General features: G+C 60.2%; 1 protein-coding gene across 5 annotated transcripts in view; it reads left to right on the top strand.

Moving 5' to 3' along the window:
* The window catches only part of WNT7B (Wnt family member 7B), a 50,874-nt gene that overhangs the window by 11,162 nt on the left and 20,632 nt on the right, over positions 1–19,080 (top strand). For 2 of the 5 annotated variants that reach the window (XM_070599161.1, XM_008530906.2), the window contains exon 2: positions 13,410–13,636. In XM_070599161.1, coding sequence (XP_070455262.1) covers positions 13,410–13,636 — 227 coding nt within the window. Of the gene's footprint in view, positions 1–3,663; positions 3,883–13,409; positions 13,637–19,080 lie in introns of those variants that run through there. The other 3 variants (XM_070599159.1, XM_070599162.1, XM_070599160.1) reach the window with 3 other exon arrangements.

Raw genomic sequence — 19,080 nt, 5'->3', positions numbered from 1 at the left:
CAGGCCCTGGACTGGGGGACACAGGGCTTCGCTTTCCACTGCTGGAGGATTGGGGTCCCCTGGAAAGGCCTCCTCTCATGGGGCTGATGTGTGTGCCCCGGCCGGGGTCTGCTTTGCATGTGTTTCCTCCCTGGCTGCCAGAGAAGGGGAGCTTAGCAAGGGCCACCCACTTGGGAGGTAGTGGAGTGGGGAGCGTGAGGGTGGGAGCACCAAGGAACTTTCCAGGTCACGCTCAAGGGGGCTGAGCTCAGATTTGAACCCGGGTCTGTCTGGCTCTTAAGTCTGTGCTGCCTCTTGGAGGGTCCTGCCGATGTGGGATTCCCGCGTCCGGCAGCTCCACTGCCTCTAATTTGCTGCCTGGAGCCTCTCATGGGTTGAGAAACCGACTAATCCAGCTGGTTAGGGTTGTCTGTTGACCAGGAGTCTTGAGGCTCCTGAGCGAGGGCTCTCTCAAGGCCTCAGGGGTGCCTCCAAGTTCAGTTTTGGAGCCAGAGGGGCAGCCTTCCCGGTCGGTGTGGGGGAGCCAAGAGGCCCTCAGGTTCCTGCTGCGGACCCCCTCCTTGCCTGGGCCCTGACCCAAGGGGCTCAGACCAGCCTGAGCAGAGAGAGAAGGTAGCCCCAGCTAGCCAGCTGGGGAGCTCTGTCAGGGCAGCGTGTGTATGATGCTGTATGCTGTGTGCCATGTGCCCTGTGCTGTGGACTCAAGGCAAGCTTGGGGGCAGCCCTCCCCTTCTCTGGGCCTCGGTTTCTCCATCTGGCTGAAGGGCCTAGATGCTCCCAGGGGCCTACCTCTTCCCTCCTCCCCTTCCCGCCAGCCCTCCCCACCGCTCTGAGCTTGCGCTCCACACCCGTGGTGTCTACGGCAGCCCCTGGACCCATTGAACAAAACTAGCCATGTGTGCAGGTATAACTGGGAAGCCCCCGTTACTCCTCCCTCCCTCCCTCCCTCACCATCATTTACACGAAGCCCTGTGGTGCCCACAGCAGGAGCCCCTAACCCACCTGCAATGACGGTGGGCCAGGGAAAACCTCTTACAGAAGGTGACCTCCGACCTGGGTCCTAAAGAATGTGCTGGAGAGAATGGCATCCCTGTTGGAGGGAGGACTGTGGAGTGGGCTGGGGGCTGGGGAGTGGGTGGCAGCCGGTTAGGGTGGGAAGTGAGGTTGGGTGGTGGCGGGGGCATCGGCCCCAGGCCTGGTGAGCTGCAGCAGGTTTTAAGCAGGGCAGGGATGGGCAGCTTCCTCCTGAGCTAAGAAAGACCCTCTGGGTCGGGACCAGCAGTGGGGGAGATGGGAAGAGGCTGGTCTCAGATAGAGGGCCTGGGCCCCTGGCGGCTGAGGAGAGGGGACAGACTTCAGGATCTACAGGGCTCGTGGGTGGCTGAGTGTGGGAGGGAGGCACTGTCCCACGCAAGCTCTGAGAGGCCAGACCTGTGGTTGTGTGTTGACCGCTGTCCTCTCAGTGCCCAGCGCAGCACTGGGCACTCCGTGGGAGCCCAGTAGCCGCATGTCGGATGGTTGGATGATGCTTGTGTGTCTGGGGCCCAGTGAGGCCCACTGACCTGGTCAGGGCCTACTGCTCAGTGGTGGCAGAGGCCTCTGGGCCCCAGATGTGCTGGCCCCGGCAGGTGCAGTCTGGCACAGTGGATGGGCTGGGGGCCTGACTCAGGCCCTCCCAGGGTGACTTCACTGCTGGCAGAGTGTGCTGGGAATTTCCAGGTGCTGCTGACACGCCCCTTCTAGAAGGCGCCAGATCCATCCCTTGCAGTCCCCATCTTCCCGGGGCCAGTTCTATGTGCCCATGCGCCCATATCAGGCCCTGGAGTGGGCTGAAATGCTGGCTTGGCCACACCCATGGACCGAGCCCCTGTCACTGCTCCGGCAGGGTCATCACTGCCTTGGTGGCACTGCCCTGGGGGTGGAGCATGGTGTCTGGCATGCCCAGCTTCCTTTCCTGAGCCTCAGGCCCATGAAATAGGCTGGGGTGCCAGGCAGCCAGTCCATGGAGGGTGCTCAAGGAGTATGCATGGAGGGGGCGACAGGGCCAGGAGCCCAGGGCTGGCCTTGGAAGGCTGGAAGGCTGCTTGGGACCCTGCGCCACCTCGGTCAAGGCCTGGGGTCCATGAGCCCAGGGAGGTCTTCTGAAGGTGCTGGCCCCTGTAAGCACTCACCACACTGTTTAGGTCCTCACAGCCAGGGGTTGGGTGTGCTGTTCCTGGGGGAGTGAGCACGCTGTCCTCCAAGGCATCCAAGCTGAGGCTCTTGGCTAGGAGGCCCTGGTGGCCCAGAAATTCTTGGCTAGAGCAGCCCCAGGCAGTGGGCTGCTTAAAAAGTGAGATGGATGGTGAGGGAGCTGGGCCCAGGGAGTCCTGGCTCCGAGGGGGTCCCCAGCTTTGTTGAGAGCAGAGGGCAGAGCCATAGAGCTGGGGAGAGCCTGGACGGGGCTTATATTCCACCCTGAGGTCCTGAGTGGCCCAGGCAGGCCCCCACCCCCATCTCTTCCTGGAAGAGGGACGCTCCAGGATGCTGGCCCTGCCCTGCAGGCTGCACAGAGCTGATGGCTCACTGTCCACTGTCCTCAGGGTCTTGGCCCCCAAATCTGCTGCTCAGACTGTGCCCAGAGTAGCCAGGAAGGCCCAGGCGCTGGCTAAGCCACGAGGTGCCCAGACTCCCAGACTGGCTGTGGGCCAGTGGGGCCTGCCAGCTTCCTCCCACCTGTTCTGCCTGCCTGTTCGTCCATCCGTCTGTCCTGAGGTTTCAGATTGGCGTCCTGGTCACCCAGGCCTGCAAGGTGCCCCCGCGTCTGACAGATCTGGGGCATCGGGGCTGAGGCCAAGGCCGGGGCTAGGGTCTCATCCCTGCCGGGGCCTCAGCTCGATGTGTGGCCTCAGGTGCCGTGGCACCTCTGGCGTTAGTGTCCCCATCTGTCCCATGGGAAGCAAGGAGAGAGGTCAGGGGTAAGGCCTAGGGGAAGTCCAGGGCTCAGCAGAGGGTGCAGGAAGCATGGCCGTGGCCTGGCCAGACAGGTGGTGCTGAATCTCAGCCCCCAACGGCCTCGTTGGGAGCCTGGCATAGATGCAACCATGCTGGGAGGCAGGAAGGGAGAGCAGAAGAGAGACTGGGTGGGCTTCTTGGAGGAGGAGGCACCAAGCTGGGCCTTGAATCTTGCCTGGCTGCTGGAAGGGGGAGGGTGCCCCTAGAGGGGGAGTTGCTAGTTCAGTGTGGCTAAAGCCCAGGACTGTCAACATTGGCCCTAGATGCCCAGCAGAGGTCTGGAAGTTTCTGAGGTCAGAGGTCAATGTCCTGAGGTTTTGGGGTCACAATGACTGGGTGAGGTCCTGATTCACAGATCTGACAGATGTGGGGGCTGAATGGACCCCCCCAGCCCTCTGTGCCCCCTCAGCCACAAGCTCCCTGTGGCACTGAGGGGTGTGGAGGAGCCCTGGCTGGGCTTGCTTACCTCTGGCAGCCTCAGCCCTGCCCAAGACCCCCTGCCCACCACCTGCTTTCTCCTAGGCTGCGTGGTTTCTCCCCAGGGTGGGGTCCCAGGATACCAGGCCAGGAATGCCAGCTATGTAGGGAGGGTGGGCGGGCAGCTGACCGCCGGGGGCGCGAGGGAGCAGGCGGACGCTCTGCTCTCTTCCCTGGGAACACTGCGGGCAGCGAGCTGAGCGGAGCAGTGGCCTGGAAAGATTGCAGCAGGCAGGACCCACGGTGGAGGCAGCCGGCCTGTGGGAGACCCAGCCTACAAGCAGGGACAGTTCACCCCATTGGACAGATGGGTAAACTGAGGCTCCAGGAGGCCAGCGAGAGTCAGCAGCGGAGCAGAACTCGAACTCAGGACCTCAGACCCAGGGAGCGCCCTTTCAGATGCAGCTACAGGTACCTAGGTTGTTGCCTCAGCCCCTCACTGTGCAGACAGGAAATAGGCCTGGGCGGGCCAGGAGGGGCAGGGGGATGGGTTCATTTCCCAGCTGGGCCCCTTCCTGCCTCTGGCCTCTCTCTTTGCCTCCTTTTGGGACACCCTCAGCCCTGCCCAGCACTCACGAAGCTCTCTCCTGGGTGTTCTCTCGCATCCTCAGTTTCCTTATCTATGCAGTGGGATAGCAAGACCCACCCTGAAGAGCCGCCCTGGGGATGGAGTGGGACAGGGTGGGGGACGCCGCTCAGGAAGGGTGGTCTTCTTGGCCTGTCCCTCTCCCACAGGTGCAGGCCTTGTGTCCGGGCAGGTGAGGGGACAGGTGGGATGGCCAGGGTGGGCTGTGATCAAACCTGCCCTCTGCACACATCTCCCCGACCCGCCATTGCCCCATTGGGTCCAGGTTCTTCCCAGCCCAGGGCAGCAGAGGGAGAAGCCATTCGCCAAAAGAGGGCTGACTGTCCCCTATTTTCAGATGAGAAGACAGACTCAGAGCAGCCTGGGTTGGCCTTCCCGAGGTCTGGGGCTGTCCTTGAGCCCCATGCTTCCCACAGCGCTGGGCCTAGAACCCCAGCAGGGGGGACGGAGATGAGCAGATTCAAGGAAGACCAGAGGTGGGACAGGTGGCCTGAGTGCCACCAGGCCCTCGCGCCAGCTATGTCCAGCTCTGACCCATCTGTTCTGGTCTGTCCTATCCCATCCCACAGAAGAGGGCTGTGGGGACCCTGCTGGTGCCAAGCTCTGGCACTGTGACAGTGGCTTGGGGGGGTCTGCAGAGTGACCCCAGACCTGGAAGACATTCTTACCCCCGTTTGGCAGGCAGGAGCACTGAGGCCACCACTAGCCCCCACCCCCCACTCTGCCCCATGGGACTCTGCTGGGCTCCAGAGCCAGAGAGGAGCTTCCTCTGGCCCATTGGTGGCTGGAAAGCTCTGGGCCAGCCCCTGTCCACCTGAGGGGGAGGCTGGCAGAGACAGACTTGGGTGGGCGTGGGGGCCAGGTGCTGCCCTCCCAGGTATTTGCTGAGTTACTTCCTGGACAAGTGGACCCAGGCCCGCCTCCCTGGCTGATCGCAGATAATTAGAACATTCTTCAAATATTTTGCCCGAGGATGCCCGAGAAGGAAGAATTGCAAAGAGCCCCAGGCCAGGAGCGTGGGCTGGAGGAGCTCAGGGCATCTGGGCAGCCGCGGCCAGGGCCAGGGATGGGGGCCCGGAGGGAGGCCAGGCATCCAGCCCAACTTGGCCAGCTTGTCCCCACCTCCCAGGGAGCTGGGGCTGGGGTGGGGGCTCACATCCAACATCAGCCCAGGGCTTGGTTGGGTGCTGGACAGTGTTGGGGATCCCCACTGTGGGGAGCCCACAGCTGGTGTCCCAAATGGCATTAGGAAAAGCCTGAGTGGCTCAGGCATAAAGTCCTGGCTCCCTGGGGTCCAGTGGGTGGGTGGGCCTCCTGGAGGAGGGTGTCTGCAGTGGGGAGGTCAGCAGGCCTGGGAGGAGGGCGTGTCGGGAAGGAGGACGGGCTGAGAGAAGGTGCAGAGGGGGAACACAGAGTGAGTGACTGGGGTGAGCCTGGGGCCCACCTCGTGGCTGACACCCACGGCCTGGGCCCATGAGGAGCAGCCCAGGCTGGGGCTCAGAGGCCTGGCTCAGACAGGCCCAGGGGCTGCCATCCTGCTGGTGTTGGGTGGGTGGGAGGGGCAGGCTGGGGGGTGGGTGGCCCCAGAGGGCAGAGGGGACCTGGTGTGCTGCCAGTGCTCATCATGGCTGACCTGCCCAATGGTGGTACATGCTACCTGGGGAGGGGGAGGGAAGGAGGGCCCACGTCCTCTAGTGACCCCCTGCCAACTCCTGTGGCTGGGCAGGGGCATGGGAGGGGTCCGGGATGTTGAGGCGCAGCCGGCTCAGTCATGAGGTCCGGGTTATGGGAAGTACTTGGATCCTGCGCCTCCCCCATGGAGGGCTGCCCCCATCCTCGCCTAGGGAACACTCCCAGGGTTCTGTGGTTGGTTTGGGGCAGGGGCTGCTCCAACCTAGAAACCTGGGGGTGGGAGTGGGCTGCGTTAGAGCTGGTGGGGAGCTCGGGGCCGGGCCGGTGGGGGTCCCTGCCCTGGTGAGGCCGTTTGCCCTCCACTGGGGCATCTCTCTCCCTCCCGGGATGTGGTTTGTGAGGTCAGTTGTTGGGGAATTTGTAGGAGAAACAAGATGCTGAGGTGGAGGTGCCTGGCTCCTGCGGCCTCCTCGGGACACGCGGCCACATCCGTGGCTGTAGTTTTATGGCCCTGCGGACAGATCAGATGGCTCGAGGCTTCCTCTGGGTCTGAGAGGTTTGTTCTGTCACGTGGCCCTGGGCTGGCGTGACACCATTTCTCTCGGGTTTTTTCATCAGAAAGACACGGCTTTTCCTGTCACTGGCAATGCCAGTGGATCAATGGCCTTTCGAGGGCTACTTTGGGGTGGCTTTACCCCCATAACCCTCATCGTCACCCTGCCCACCCCCCGCAGGTTCAAGGGCTAAGCCTTCATAGGGAAGGCTGACGTTTTCTCAGCCGTATGTAGAGTGGGAATAAAAGCTGATTTTATCAACCTGTAGCAGTCTGAGTGAAAACAGGGCACGCCATGACTGCCCCCAGCGGCCCACCTGCCCAGCCCGCAGCCCCAGCCCCACGGAGGAGGTCCCAGCTGCCTCGGTCTGCTCTCTGCTCGAGCTGGGGTCAGATGTGTCTGAGCTGCACGCATTCCCCTCGCTCACTCATCCGTCTATCATTCATTCACTCCTTCCACGAGGACCACCGAGGGTCAGGCGCAGCACACAGTGAGGAATAAGACAGGCCCTTGCTGTCCTGGAGCCCCGGGGCTGGCCTGTCTGGGGAGAGTTGGTGACCCAGCCCCTGGCCTGAGGGACTCCTTCCAGCCTGGTGCAAGTTGGGGCCCTCCTTCAGGAGCACCCCAGGGAAGGCCCTCCAATGCAGCTCACCCCCAAATGCAGCCTCCTGCCCCTAGGGACCAATGGGGAAGATGGCTCTCCAGGTGGACAGGTGACCACCCCCAACTGTCTGTGAGGCAGGACAGGGGGTAATAAGGCACTGACCAGCTGGGGCGGGAGGTGTGGGTCTCAGCCCCTGCTCCCCTCCCTCCCTCCCTGAGCTATGGGCCAGGTGGTTAGACCTTTCTGGACCTCTGGTTCTTATTCTGAAGGAATAATAATAATAATAATAATTATTATTATTATTATAACACTTGCCTCCCCACTGAGGGGACCTCTTAGCCAAGCATCCAGCACACAGTAGGTGCTCACTCTGCCTTAAGCCTCTAAGAACTCTGAACAGCATGAGAGATTTAGGTTAGACTCCTGGCTACTGGGACAGGCTTCCAGAGTGGTTACACCCTGAATGGAGCAGGGCGTCCTATGCGGAGATGGGGGGGCGACGGGATGGCTTTAGTTCTGGGCGTAGGGGACACCCTGGCCCCCCATCCCACTCCTCTCTGGGCCTCAGAGTCACCGACTGTAAGGTAACCCACGTGTTATCCCTCAAGGGTGTTGGAGGAGGGAGGCTGCCCCGAGGAGCCCCCAAGCCGGGCCTTGGCAGGAGTGGATCTAGGCCTGGATGAGGGTCTTAGCTACAGTGGCCATGGCCCAGAGCCGGGTCCCCTCCCAGCCTTGTGCAGCACCAGGAGAAGCTGCCTGTTGGGGCCTGGCCCCGCTGCTGGGCCCAGCTCGTCTGGCCTGAGGCATGGCCAGCAGGTGGGCAGCTCTGCACCCTGGCCCCAAGTGCTGGCTGGGACACAGGCTGAGGGCAGGAGGGCACCACCTGGCACAGCCTCACTGGTGCAGGGCCCCTCCGCCCCACAGCCCCCGGGTCTCCTGTCCCCTCCCTCCTCACCCCCCTGGGAGCCGCTGAAACAGCCCGGCTCCTTTATTTGGGGTTCACAGAGGCCGAGAGCCCAGTGGAGACCGGCTGGCAACATCTGTGGACCGAGTCCAGGCAGGAAAGAGGGCAGGTGGGCAGCCAGGCCCACAGCGCTGCCAGGTGGGTAGTCTGGCACCTGGCCAATGCCGCAGCAAAGGTCCTGCCTTCTTGGCCACTTCTGTACCCATCTGTCACCTGGCATTGGTCACCTTGCCCCTCACCTCCGCTGCAGCCCCCTCGTCCTAGGGGGACCCAATCCTCTTGGGACCACTCTGGCAGGAAGGAAGATCTTCCTGCTGTCCTGTGGTGGCCCCCTTCCTTGCATGGTGCCTGGCTCGAACCCAGTGCCAAGAAACACTGCCGGCCCTCTGCTGGCCTCACTGCCCTCTGGTCTGGGACTGGAGGGGTCTGTCAACAGACCCTGGGGATGAGGCTGGAGCTTCGTGTCTGCAGGAACCTGAAGCCCCTTCTCCTCCCAGCTCCCTTTGGGACTGGTCCAGGCCAGGGGTGAGGAAAGTTTCCAGACTGTCAGCTTTGCCCACTCCTCCTGGCATCTTGCCTGTGTCCCAAGGCCCCTGAATAGCACAAGGGGATGAGCCCGAAACAGAATTTTCCATGGAGAAGGTCAGCGGCTGAACGCGAGTGCCCCGCCCGGCCTCTCTGTGCTCACAGGCCGTCCAGAGCCTCCGGCCCTCCCCTCCGGGGCACCTGGGCGGGCCGCTGCGGCTGGAAGCTGCCCAGAAGTTCTTCCTGCTTTGGGGAGACGGCTGGGCCCACCCTGCGGGGCAGCTGGCTGAGAGTGCCCACAGCGTGCCCTCACCCCCAAACTGCCAATTATCCTGGGATGCTGCCTCTGCCCACCCACTTTTCTCCAGAGCACCAGTTATTTCGTTGTTATATATTTTTGCCTTTTCTCCCACACTGATGGTTTCCTAATGAGGGCCAGTGTGGATTGCCTATATCTTCAGCCCCCTCCCCTCTAGGTGAAGGAGCAGTGTGGGCAAGGCTGGGGGTGGCAGCCAGGCCTGCTCAGGGAGGGCAGTGGTCAGACTGGCTATGCACATGCGGGCTGTGGGGGAGAGGATGGACAGGGTGGCCGAGACGGGTCACCAGACCTTGAACGCTGGCCACAGAAGGCGTCCACAAACCCAATGAATGAGTGAGTGACCTGGAGGATTTTAAGCAAGGGAAGGACGTAAGCTGTGTCTTGAGAAGGAAGAGTCGGCGTTGTGTCCTGCTCCAGGCTGGCTTCTAGTATTCGTAGTGCACCTGCTGTGTGCGCTGGTCTGAGTCTCGTGCTGCCTCCATCTGAGTTCTGGAAGCAGAGACAGGGCTCCGAGCCGGGCTGTGCGGCCTCAGGCGGGTTCCCTGGCCTCTCTGCACTCCAGTCTGCACCCCTGTGATGTGAGGATGGCCAGGCTCACCATTCCAGGAGAGAATTGAGGCACAGCTGAGGCCCATGTTGGCCAGGGTTGGTGCTCAGGTGGGATCCTTTGATATCATCAGGGGAAAAATCTCCACGTTCTAAGGGAGACAGTTTTGAAACGACTTCTGAATTATCGACCTATCTGGTTATTTATGCTCCTGGCACAAAATCCAGTGTAACTCTCCTCTCTGATGCCTTTGCTTCCCTTTAATCTGTGCGCTGGCATGCTGTGGGGTGTGGGGGGGCTCTCATCCCCTCTACTCCATCAGCCCCTCACTCCCCTGGGGAAGCATACAGGCCAGTACAAGCCGGGTACCTGCTGCACAAGTTCCCTCTCGTCCCCTCGCACTGATCCCACCTATGGCCCGGGGTGTAGACGTGCTATGTATAGCTAGAATTTTTTAAAATTGTGGTTAAATACACATAACATAAAATCTACCACTTCAACCATTTTAAAGTGTACAATTCAGTGGCATTTAGTACATTCACGATGTTGTGTCACCGTCACCTCTATCTGGTTCTGTAACTTTCTCATCCCACCAGATGGAAATTCCACACCCATTAAGCAGTCACTCCCATTCCGCCTCCTCCAGCCCCTGTCAGCCGCCAGCTCCTTTCTGACTCTGTGGATTTGCCTTTGCTGGCCATTGCATATAGGTGGAATCGTACAACATGTGGTCTTTTGTGGCTGGTTCCTTTCACTTAGCATAATGCTTTTGAGGTTCATCCATGTGGCATGTATCCATGCTTCATTCCTTTTTTATAGCCAAATAATATTCCTCAGTGTGGACAGATCACATTCCGTTAATGTGTTCATCCGCTGATGGACATTGTGTTATTTCCTCCTTTTGGCTGTTGGGACTAGCACTGCTACGAACGTTTGTGTATAAGTTTTTCTTTGAACACCTGTCTTCAGTCCCTTTGGATAGATACCAAGGACTGGAATTGCTGGATCCTATGACAATTCTATGTTTAACTTTTGGGGGAACTCCCCAACTGTTGTCCACAGCGGCTGCACCATTTCACATTCCCATCAGGAATGCACGAAGGTTCCCATTTCCCCACACTCTCGCCAGCACGCGCTATTTTCCATCATTTTGATTGCAGCAGTCCTAGTGGATGTGAGGTGGCCCCTCACCATGGTTCTGATTTGCATGTCCCTAATGATGAGTGATGTTTAGGGTCTTTGCTTGTGGTCATTGCTGTTTGTTTCTCTTCTTTGGAGAAATGTCTATTTAAGTCCTTTGCCCGTTTTTAAGTTAGGTTGTCTTTTTGTTATTGAGTTGTAAGAGCTCTTTTAGACGTAATCTTTGAGTATTCACTCATTCATTCCTTCATCCATCCCACAAACACTCATGGATGGCTACACAGGTTAGGCCAGGTGGCCCCAGAGTCAGCTTAGACCTGGCACTGCCCTCGAGGGGCTCACCGTCTGATGGGGAGGCTGGGTGTGGAAGCAGTGACCGTGAGACCAGGGGTGAGGTCAGCACATGACAGACAAGTACCTAGTGTGTGTCCTCGATGCCTGGGGTCGAGGGGTTTGAGCCCCCTGGGGCTTGCACTTGACCCTGGAAAGGAAGTATAGTTTGCCAGACAGAGAAAGCGGGGGAGAGGTACGTCCCAGGCAGAGCGACCAGCACAAGCAAAGGTGACTGGGTCATCAGAGGCCAGATCCCGGAGGCCTCCCATTCTAGTAAAGGAGCTTGGGGAGCTTGGGTGGGCTCTGAGCAGGGGAGTGACAGTCAGATCTGGGTGCTGGTGGGAGCTGAGGTGGCCTGCTTGGAGGCGGGAGACCTGGGCTGCAACGATCTGTTTCTACCCCCAGGGTCCATCCCAAGCCCGACCAAAGGGCCCCGATTCAGACCCCACTTATCCGAGCTCCTGCCCCCAGCAGGCGCTCTGACCCCGGGCAGTGGGGGCTTTGCAGCCTTGAGCTGCTGGAAGAATTTGGGAATTTGGAGCGTGCTTTCAGCCTCCAGGATCCAAAGCGCCTGGACCTGCGGCCTGGAGGCTGGTGCCCAGCAGGGTTCCCATCCATCTCATTTCCCCGGGTCAGCTTTCTGAGGCTCTACAATTACTTTGGGCTGAATTCTCCAGATTCCAGCCCGCTCCCAGCCCCACCCGCCCAGATGCTCTTCCTCCACGCCAGCCTCGGGCGTTTCTGCCCATTGTGCCCGTGGGAGACCCAGGGGGATCTTGGCCAGATTAGCGGCGGGGCAGGCGGGTGGTGGGGATTGAGTGTCTGTTGGGGCGTCCTGGGCGCAGCACGTGCTGTGGGCTCACACCACACGGGGACTTTCCCAGCTGGCTGTGGGTGCTCAGCTGCCCTGGAAAAACACTGACTGGTTTCTCTCAAGGAAGGGGCTGGCAGGCAGTGGTAGAAGGAGGGAACTCACTGCCCTGGGAGGCCAGGGCCTTGGGCGTCAGCTCTGGGGAGCCCCTGGTGGTCTCCCCCACTCTTGCCTTTTGCCCCCTCTCTAAGCAGACGCAGTCTGTTGCTTGGAAGCCAGGTGTTGCTTTGAGAGCCAGCTGTTGCCCAAAGGTCTGCTGAAGCGAGCGCCCCCTCCTTGCAGGCGGCTGCGCCTTCTCCTCCAGGTGCTCAAGACCCCATAGTTGGTGCAGCTTCTATGGAAAACAGTCGGCAGTTCCTCAAAAAGCTAAACAAACCACCTTAGGACTCGGCAACTCCACTCCTAGGCATATGCCCCAAAGAGCTGACAACAGAGACTCAAACAAAACTTGTGCATACATGTCGCGGGCAGCACTATTCACAACAAAGGTAGGAGCAACCCAAATGTCTGCCTGTGATGGATGGATAAAGAGAATGTGGTCTCTGCAGACAATGGAATATTATTTGGCCATAAAAAGGAACAGAGTACATACTGATTCATGCTACAATGTGGATCAACTGTGAAAACATGATACTAAGTGAAAGAACCTGGACATGGAAGGTCACGTAGTGTGTGATTGCATTGGTATGAAACGGCCAGAATAGGCAAATCCGAAGGAACAGAAAGCAGAGCGGTGGTTGCTGGGGGCTGGGGGAGAAGAAAATGGGAGCCACCGCTAACCCCCGCTGGTGTGGGGTTTCTTTTCGGGGTGGTGACAATATCTTGGAACTTAGTAGGGGTGGTGGTTGTACAACATGTGAATATACTCCATGCTGCGGAACCGTACCCTTTAAAATGGTGAACTTTATGTTATGTGAATTTCACCTTGTTAAACAAACAAACCATCATGCGATAACATGTCCCGTAAAGAGGGAGTGAGCCTGGCGAGTGCCCTCCTGTCCCAGCCTCAGTCCCTGGGGGTTGCCAGGAGATTCAGTACCAGGCACCCTCCCCAGTCCCACTGAGGATACCATGTTGTAATAAAGCTCACTGCTCAGCCCAGCACACAGTAGGTGCTCAATTCACATCAGCTCCTGTTTCCTCCTCTAAGTGCACCCAGTCATCCAGAAATGAGTGACCGATAACAGCAGCTGTGCCTGTGTGCGCAGCCCTTCTCCCCAGTTCTCTGATCTGAGCCCGTGTGGTGGTGGGGTCAGGTGTTTTATACCCCATTTCATGGATTTGGAAAGTGAGGCTCAGAAAAGTTGAGTGCCTTCCCAAGGTCACACGTGGGCTGCAGCTAGAGTCAGGACTCGGTGGGCTTGTGGCGAGTCTGCTCAGACGCCTGCCTGGCCCAGGCACCTGGGGGTGGAGGGAAAGGGAGCAAGGGGTCTACAGATGATGGGAAAGCGCCCCCTGTGGAGTTGGGGTTTGCTGTTCAGGGGCCACTGTGGACAGTCCGAGTTGATGGCTGTCAAATCCTAGGTGGGTTATCACGTCCCGGAAGGAAGGGTCCATGTCTGATTCAGAGGTGTAGGGAGCCGTGGTTCTTGCAATCCTGTAGGACTAGCAGTTGGCAGGCCTTGTGATTCCACGGTTCTTGCGAGTCCCGGGCTGAGGGGGCGTGGGTGTGTGTGCCTTTCCAGGCCGGGATCACACGTGTGAGTCAAAGGAATATGGCCCCTTGAGGGCTGGGATCTGTGCTTTGTTCCCTGGTGGGCACAGCTTGGCCTGTGGCAGGCCCCTAGAACACACTGGCCCACTGAGCCTGAGTTGGGAGGGCCTTGCCTGGCCATCTCACCCTGTCCTCTCCCCTCTCTGCAGAGCGCTGTCGTCTGTCGTGGCCCTGGGCGCCAACATCATCTGCAACAAGATTCCTGGCTTGGCCCCGCGGCAGCGCGCCATCTGCCAGAGCCGGCCCGATGCCATCATCGTGATTGGGGAGGGGGCGCAGATGGGCATCAACGAGTGCCAGTACCAGTTCCGCTTTGGACGCTGGAACTGCTCCGCCCTCGGCGAGAAGACTGTCTTCGGGCAAGAGCTCCGAGTAGGTAAGGGCGCCTCTGGGATCCGGGGGACCCCGCGTCGGGGCTTCGGGGACCAGGGCCAGTACCAGGCCACCCACCACCCACTGAAGGCCAGGCCAGGCCACCTATGCTCAGTGTTCTGCACTGGCCCTGCTGACCGACTTTTTGAGATAGCAGCTTTCCCTGTGTCTCTCTCTGTGCCTGGCCTGGGTGGGAGCCCGAGAGCCCCAAGGATACCCAGACCTGGCCTGGCCCTCTGGGACACCACTGCGTCTGGGGCAAAGAAGGTGTCCATGGGAGCCAGTGCATAAGAGGATGAGGGTCCTTGCTCTGAGCTGTTGGGGACGTGGTCCCAGTGTGGATGTGAGCTGGGCAGGCTGGCAGCATGGCAGTATGGTGCAGTGGCTAGAGGAATGCTCTGCTACTGCTTAGCAGCTGTGTGGACCTAGGCACACTGCTTCATCTCTCTGTTCCTCCACTTCTGGATCTGGAAAATGAGATAACAGTTGTAGTTCCTGCAAGGGGTTGCTGGGGGGCTTCGTGCGAATGGTGCCCAGCCCACAGGAAGTGCTGTATGAATGTTGTGATTCCTAGAGTAGAAGGGTCTCCAGACAGAGGGAACAGCGTGAGCGGAGGCACGTAGGATGCTGTGGCGCGATGTGTGTGGGAGCATCGAGTGTGTGGGAAGGGATGGGGGGCAGGGGTGAGCCTCCAATCCCGTGGGCAGTGGGAGCCCCTGAAGCACATCACAGGTGGAAAGAGGGCCACACACCCCCTCTTCCTGTCCTCAGAGCCCTACAGGAGGATCCGTCACTCCCATTTTACAGGGAAGGAGATTGGGGCCCAGAGAGGGGCTTAAAGGGAAAAGCGTGACTTCTGGAGTCTGACCTGGATTTGAATGCAGCTGTGTGACGTTGGGCAGGGCACCCGGGGCTGCTGGGGCCTCAGTTCCCTCGTTTGTAACACGAGCTCTGAGCGAGCAGGCCCTCCTCTGGGTCCTCAGAGCCTCTCCCAGTGCCTGTACACAGTAGGTGCTCAATAAATGGCTGTTGAACAAGTAAGCGTGGGAATAGTGACGTGACTGGCCCCTCCAGGCCATTGTGAGGGTCAGATGGGGGAGAGGAATACTCAGGGGCACAGGGCTGGGCACGCAGGGGGGCCCCTGCTATTCCAGACCTCAGCCTGCGGGCACAGGTAGGCCCCAAGCATGTGGGCACAACACATCCTTCCGATCCCAGAGGGCCCAGGAGCCTGGGACTGCCGAGCAGAGCCACAGCCACCGGGACCCAGGCCAGAGCCGAGCTCTGCAGGGCTTGGAACGCCTTGCGTGGGGTTGGGGGAGGGTGCGGGGGAAAGCCCCCAGGGGCCCCTTTGTGGTGAGCAGCCTGTGGGTGGCACCTGGCACAGCCAGGAGGGTGGCACCGCCCCTCCCTAGGGCCCCACCACCCAAGTGCAGCTCCCTTCCTCCAGGTGCCAGCTGGGGAGGATGCGGCTGCCCACCCCGTCCACCACAGTCGGGAGGACGTCGGCATTGTGCCCACTTCTTGCCGGGTGGGCTCTCATCCCACTGCACGGCTGAGGAAACTGAGGCCCAGGGGAGGAGAGGGGTTGCCCGTGGCCACACGGTGTGCCCTCGGTGGAGCTGGACGCAGATCCAGGTCTCTGCCACCCTCTCTGGTAATGTCGCTGCCCCACTGTGCAAAGAGAGATGGACAGTGAGAATGGTCCTGTGGCTGCACGGGGTGGGGGCTCCATTTGGGACCGTGAGACACAGGCGGTAAGGGAGATGTGGCCCCCGCCGGTGACTGCCCACAGTGGACGCTGGCGGTGCCCCTGCAGATCACCGTGACTGAGCGTCACCCACCCCTGGAGCCGCGAAGATGGCGGCTAACAGCTCCCAGCTGTTTCTTCTTGGAAACTAGCCCTCGGCCAACATGAACCTGGGAGGGTCCACAGCTCTGGCCACTGGGAGGGGCAGCCACAGCCAAGGCCGGCCTGATGCGGGGGGTCGGGGGCTGGTGTAAATGTTGCCCCCTTCCTGCAGGTGGGGCTGCTCTGTGGCGCTCTTCGTGCCCTGAGCTCCCCTCGGGACAAGGCATCACACGCTCAGCTTCTAGAGAGCCCCCACGACGCTCCCTCCAGCATTCACGAGCATCTCAGATGCAAACTTTTAGGCAGAGCTGTCCACACCTGCTATCCCCATCCCTCACCTTCTCTAGCTCCCATCACCCCTGTCCAGGCCATTAGTGACCTTTGCATGGCCCACTGACCCCCTCTTCCTCGGCTGGGCCCCACCTCTTGTCTCTCTGGCTGCCCCTTCTCAGCTCCGCCCCGACCAACTCTCCCCGGGCGCCTAGACCAGTGCGGCTGCTCCCTGTGGGCTGCTCAGTGAGGCTGACTCAGGGGACCACTGGCTTGACATCCTTACCATCCTTCTGCTTAAATCTTCTGTCCCCAGCCTTCCTCCCCACCAGCCTGACCCCCCAGTCATCTCAGCAGAAACCTGATGTCGTTTCCCCTGTCCACCCCTCCACTCTGCCCCATGGCCACTGCAGGACCTGCCTCTGTGGCCCTCCCCCTGGCAGCTGTCAGTGCCTCCTCCTGCCTCCTACCCAGCCCCAGCCATGCCACGTCACTCCCTTCCTTCAAAACCTACAGTATCTCCCTACTGCCCAGGATAAAGGTAACTCCTTAGCTTGGAGTCTGAGTAGCCCCTCCCTCCCTGCATCCCTTCTGAAAACCAGAGCTTCAGCCGTAGCCAACTGCCTTCTCTTCCCTCCTCTGGGACTTTGCTCCTGCTGCCTCTCGCCCTGGGAGTCCCTCCCGTCTGCTCCGCTTACTCACATCTGATTTCCCCACGCCTCCCTGGCTCTTCCTTGTCCACAGCCAGGCCTAGTCACATCCTGGTGCTCCATCCTCCCTGCACTGCTCAGCCCCAGGCCAGCTCAGCGCCTGCCTCAGGCTCTCCCTGCGCTCCACCCAGGGCCGGTGGGCTTTCCAACGCCCAGGCTGAGGTGTCCCGTGAGGCCGAAGCCCTCCCTGGCTCCTTGCTGCCCTCTGAGGAAGGGCTGGCTCTCTCTCGTGTCAGCCAGGAGGGCTCTGGCTGCAGGCTGAGCTGGGCCGCGTCCTGAAGGCGGCGGGAACCCCGCTGGGCACTGTGATGGTGGTCTGAGCAGGCACCTTGCTCCTCCGGGGGCTCAGCTGCTGGGAGTCACCAGCAGGAAGTGGGGCCGAGCAGTGAGGCCAGCCCCTGTCAGAGGCATGCGGGTGCCCCAGGCACGGGATGGGAGCCGGGCCAGGAGCTGGCAGGCAGCCGGGGGCACTCGTGGGAGCAGCCACTCAGGCGGTGCCAATTAATGATTGGCCCCAAGAGGGGGAATGGCCTGGGTGGGTGGGATGGCCCCTTCAGGCCTTGCCCATGACCTTGGACCATGCCTAAATCTTGAGAACTGATGGGAAACCCCTTAAAGGGGCAAATCAAGCCTTGTGCAAAGATCCAACCTCTCCACCAGCACCTGGTGCTGTTGCTTCTACGCCTCCTGGGATGGGGAGCTCACTGCTTCACGTGAGATAGATCTTTCCTACGAGGCTCCTCTGCTGGCTTTGCCCTGGGACCCTGCAGGTGCCATTTCCTCTGCTCCCTGCAGGGAGTCCAGGGTCTCCCCTCATCACTGGTGGCCTCCACCTTCTGGCCACCCAAGCCCACCCCAGGCCTATTTCCTCATCTACGGAGCGAGGCTTGTGGCCCAGGGCCCTCCTGATCTGTCTCTTCCTTAACTGAAAACGAGCTTACGGGGAGGGAACGAATGTGTCCCAACTCAGCTGTCTTCTGCCATGGGGTGGGGCAGGGGCCTGGGGGGAGACGCGAGAGTCAGGGGGTGAACCTTGTATTCCAGGGACGCCTGTTAGAAACTCGGGTACCCCGGGGACCCCGAGCAAGGCAGGGCGTTTCCTGCAGGCTCCATAATCCAGCCAGGACTGTTGGCCTGGGCTTCTTTGACAGGGTGACATGTAAGCTGAAACTCGAGGGAGAATCAGAGTGACCCAGACCAGCCTGGAGGTGAGCACAGGAAAGGGGGCTACAGGTGGAGGGAACAGCAGGCACCAGGGCCCAGAGACCAGAAAGTGGATGGTATTTTCCAGAAACTGCAGGCAGGATCATCGAGGGTGAACTGGAGGATGGGGAGACCTGAGGCTGGAGGGGCGGGGCAGGGCTGGGGCACTGTGAACCCAAGGTGTGAGTGCTGTGAATTGCTGGAAGGCATGGAAGGTTCTGAGCAGGAGAAGGACTTCCCTCGGCACACGGGCGCCCTCCAGCCACTGCCCCACCCCCGCCTGAGCCCAGAGTCCCTTGGGACCCACTGGCACGGGGCATGGGGGCTGCGGCTGTGTGCACTCGGGCTCCCACCCCCCACCCCGAGCTGCCATGGAACACTGAGTCCCCCCCATCATGTGCCGCCTCAGACATGACCAGGCATAGGGGCTGCCCCTAATCTGGGCTCACGTGGCCACCCGGGCGTGGCAGGGGCCGCTGGCTCCGCTCAGGTCTGCTCTGTGGTAAGGTTTGCATTGGGACTGAGCCCTGGGCCCACAAGCTGCAGACAGTAGGGGCTCAGGAAACGCTGTCAGTTCCTGGACAATCCGAGGGAGCAGAGTGGCTTGCCTCTGGGAGTCTGAGAGGCAGATCTGGAGTCAGCCACTGGCCGGGGCCTTGGAGGAGAGAGGGTGACTGACGGGCCCCCTGCCCGGGACTTCACAGGCCAGACCTGGGGAGGTCTGACCTTAGTCCCCAGGAGGGTCTAGGGCTCGAGGGCTACGCTGTCCACTCAGGGGTCCCACAGGCGCCCACTAGCCAGGGAGCACTTGAAATACGGTGCATGCAGACTGCGATATGCTCTAAGTGTAAGACACAAAGATTTCCAAGGCTTTGATAGAAAAATGCAAGTAAAATATCTCTTTAATGATCTTTACGTTGATTACATGTGCAAAAGGTACTATTTGGATATATGGGCTAAATAAAATGTTACTAAAATGAAGTTAACCTAGTTTTTTCACTTTTCTGTATTTATAATGTCCTACGTGGCTCATGTGAGACTTCTGTTGGGTGGCGCTGCTCTCAGAGGAGTCGTAAGTGGCCCAGAGTCACCCTGGTCAGGGTCTGAGTGGACATTTGAAGCCAGATCTGACAGTCTCCTTCCAGGACACTGTCCTCCAGCTCGGCTGAGGGCAGAGGGTCACTAACCAGCTGCCTCCTGGGGCAGTGCAGGGGTGTGAGCGTGGCTCCCTTTGGCAACCCCTGTTCTTGTTCAGCCTGCATGCATTGAGTGCCTGCTGTATGTCAGGCCTGGGGCAGGGCCCTGGGAGGTGGAGTGAAGGCCACTAGCCCTGCTCTTGGAGCCCTGTGCCCAGGATGCCCCGGGTGAGCTGATGGGGCTGGGTTGGGCACGCCCTCATGACCTGCAGGCCCC

This window comes from Equus przewalskii, chromosome 29 (genome assembly GCF_037783145.1).
Source record: "Equus przewalskii isolate Varuska chromosome 29, EquPr2, whole genome shotgun sequence".
Classification (NCBI taxonomy): Eukaryota; Metazoa; Chordata; class Mammalia; order Perissodactyla; family Equidae; genus Equus; species Equus przewalskii.
The sequence above is the reverse complement of the archived record's forward strand: the minus strand, read 5'-3'. Positions and strand labels throughout refer to the sequence as shown.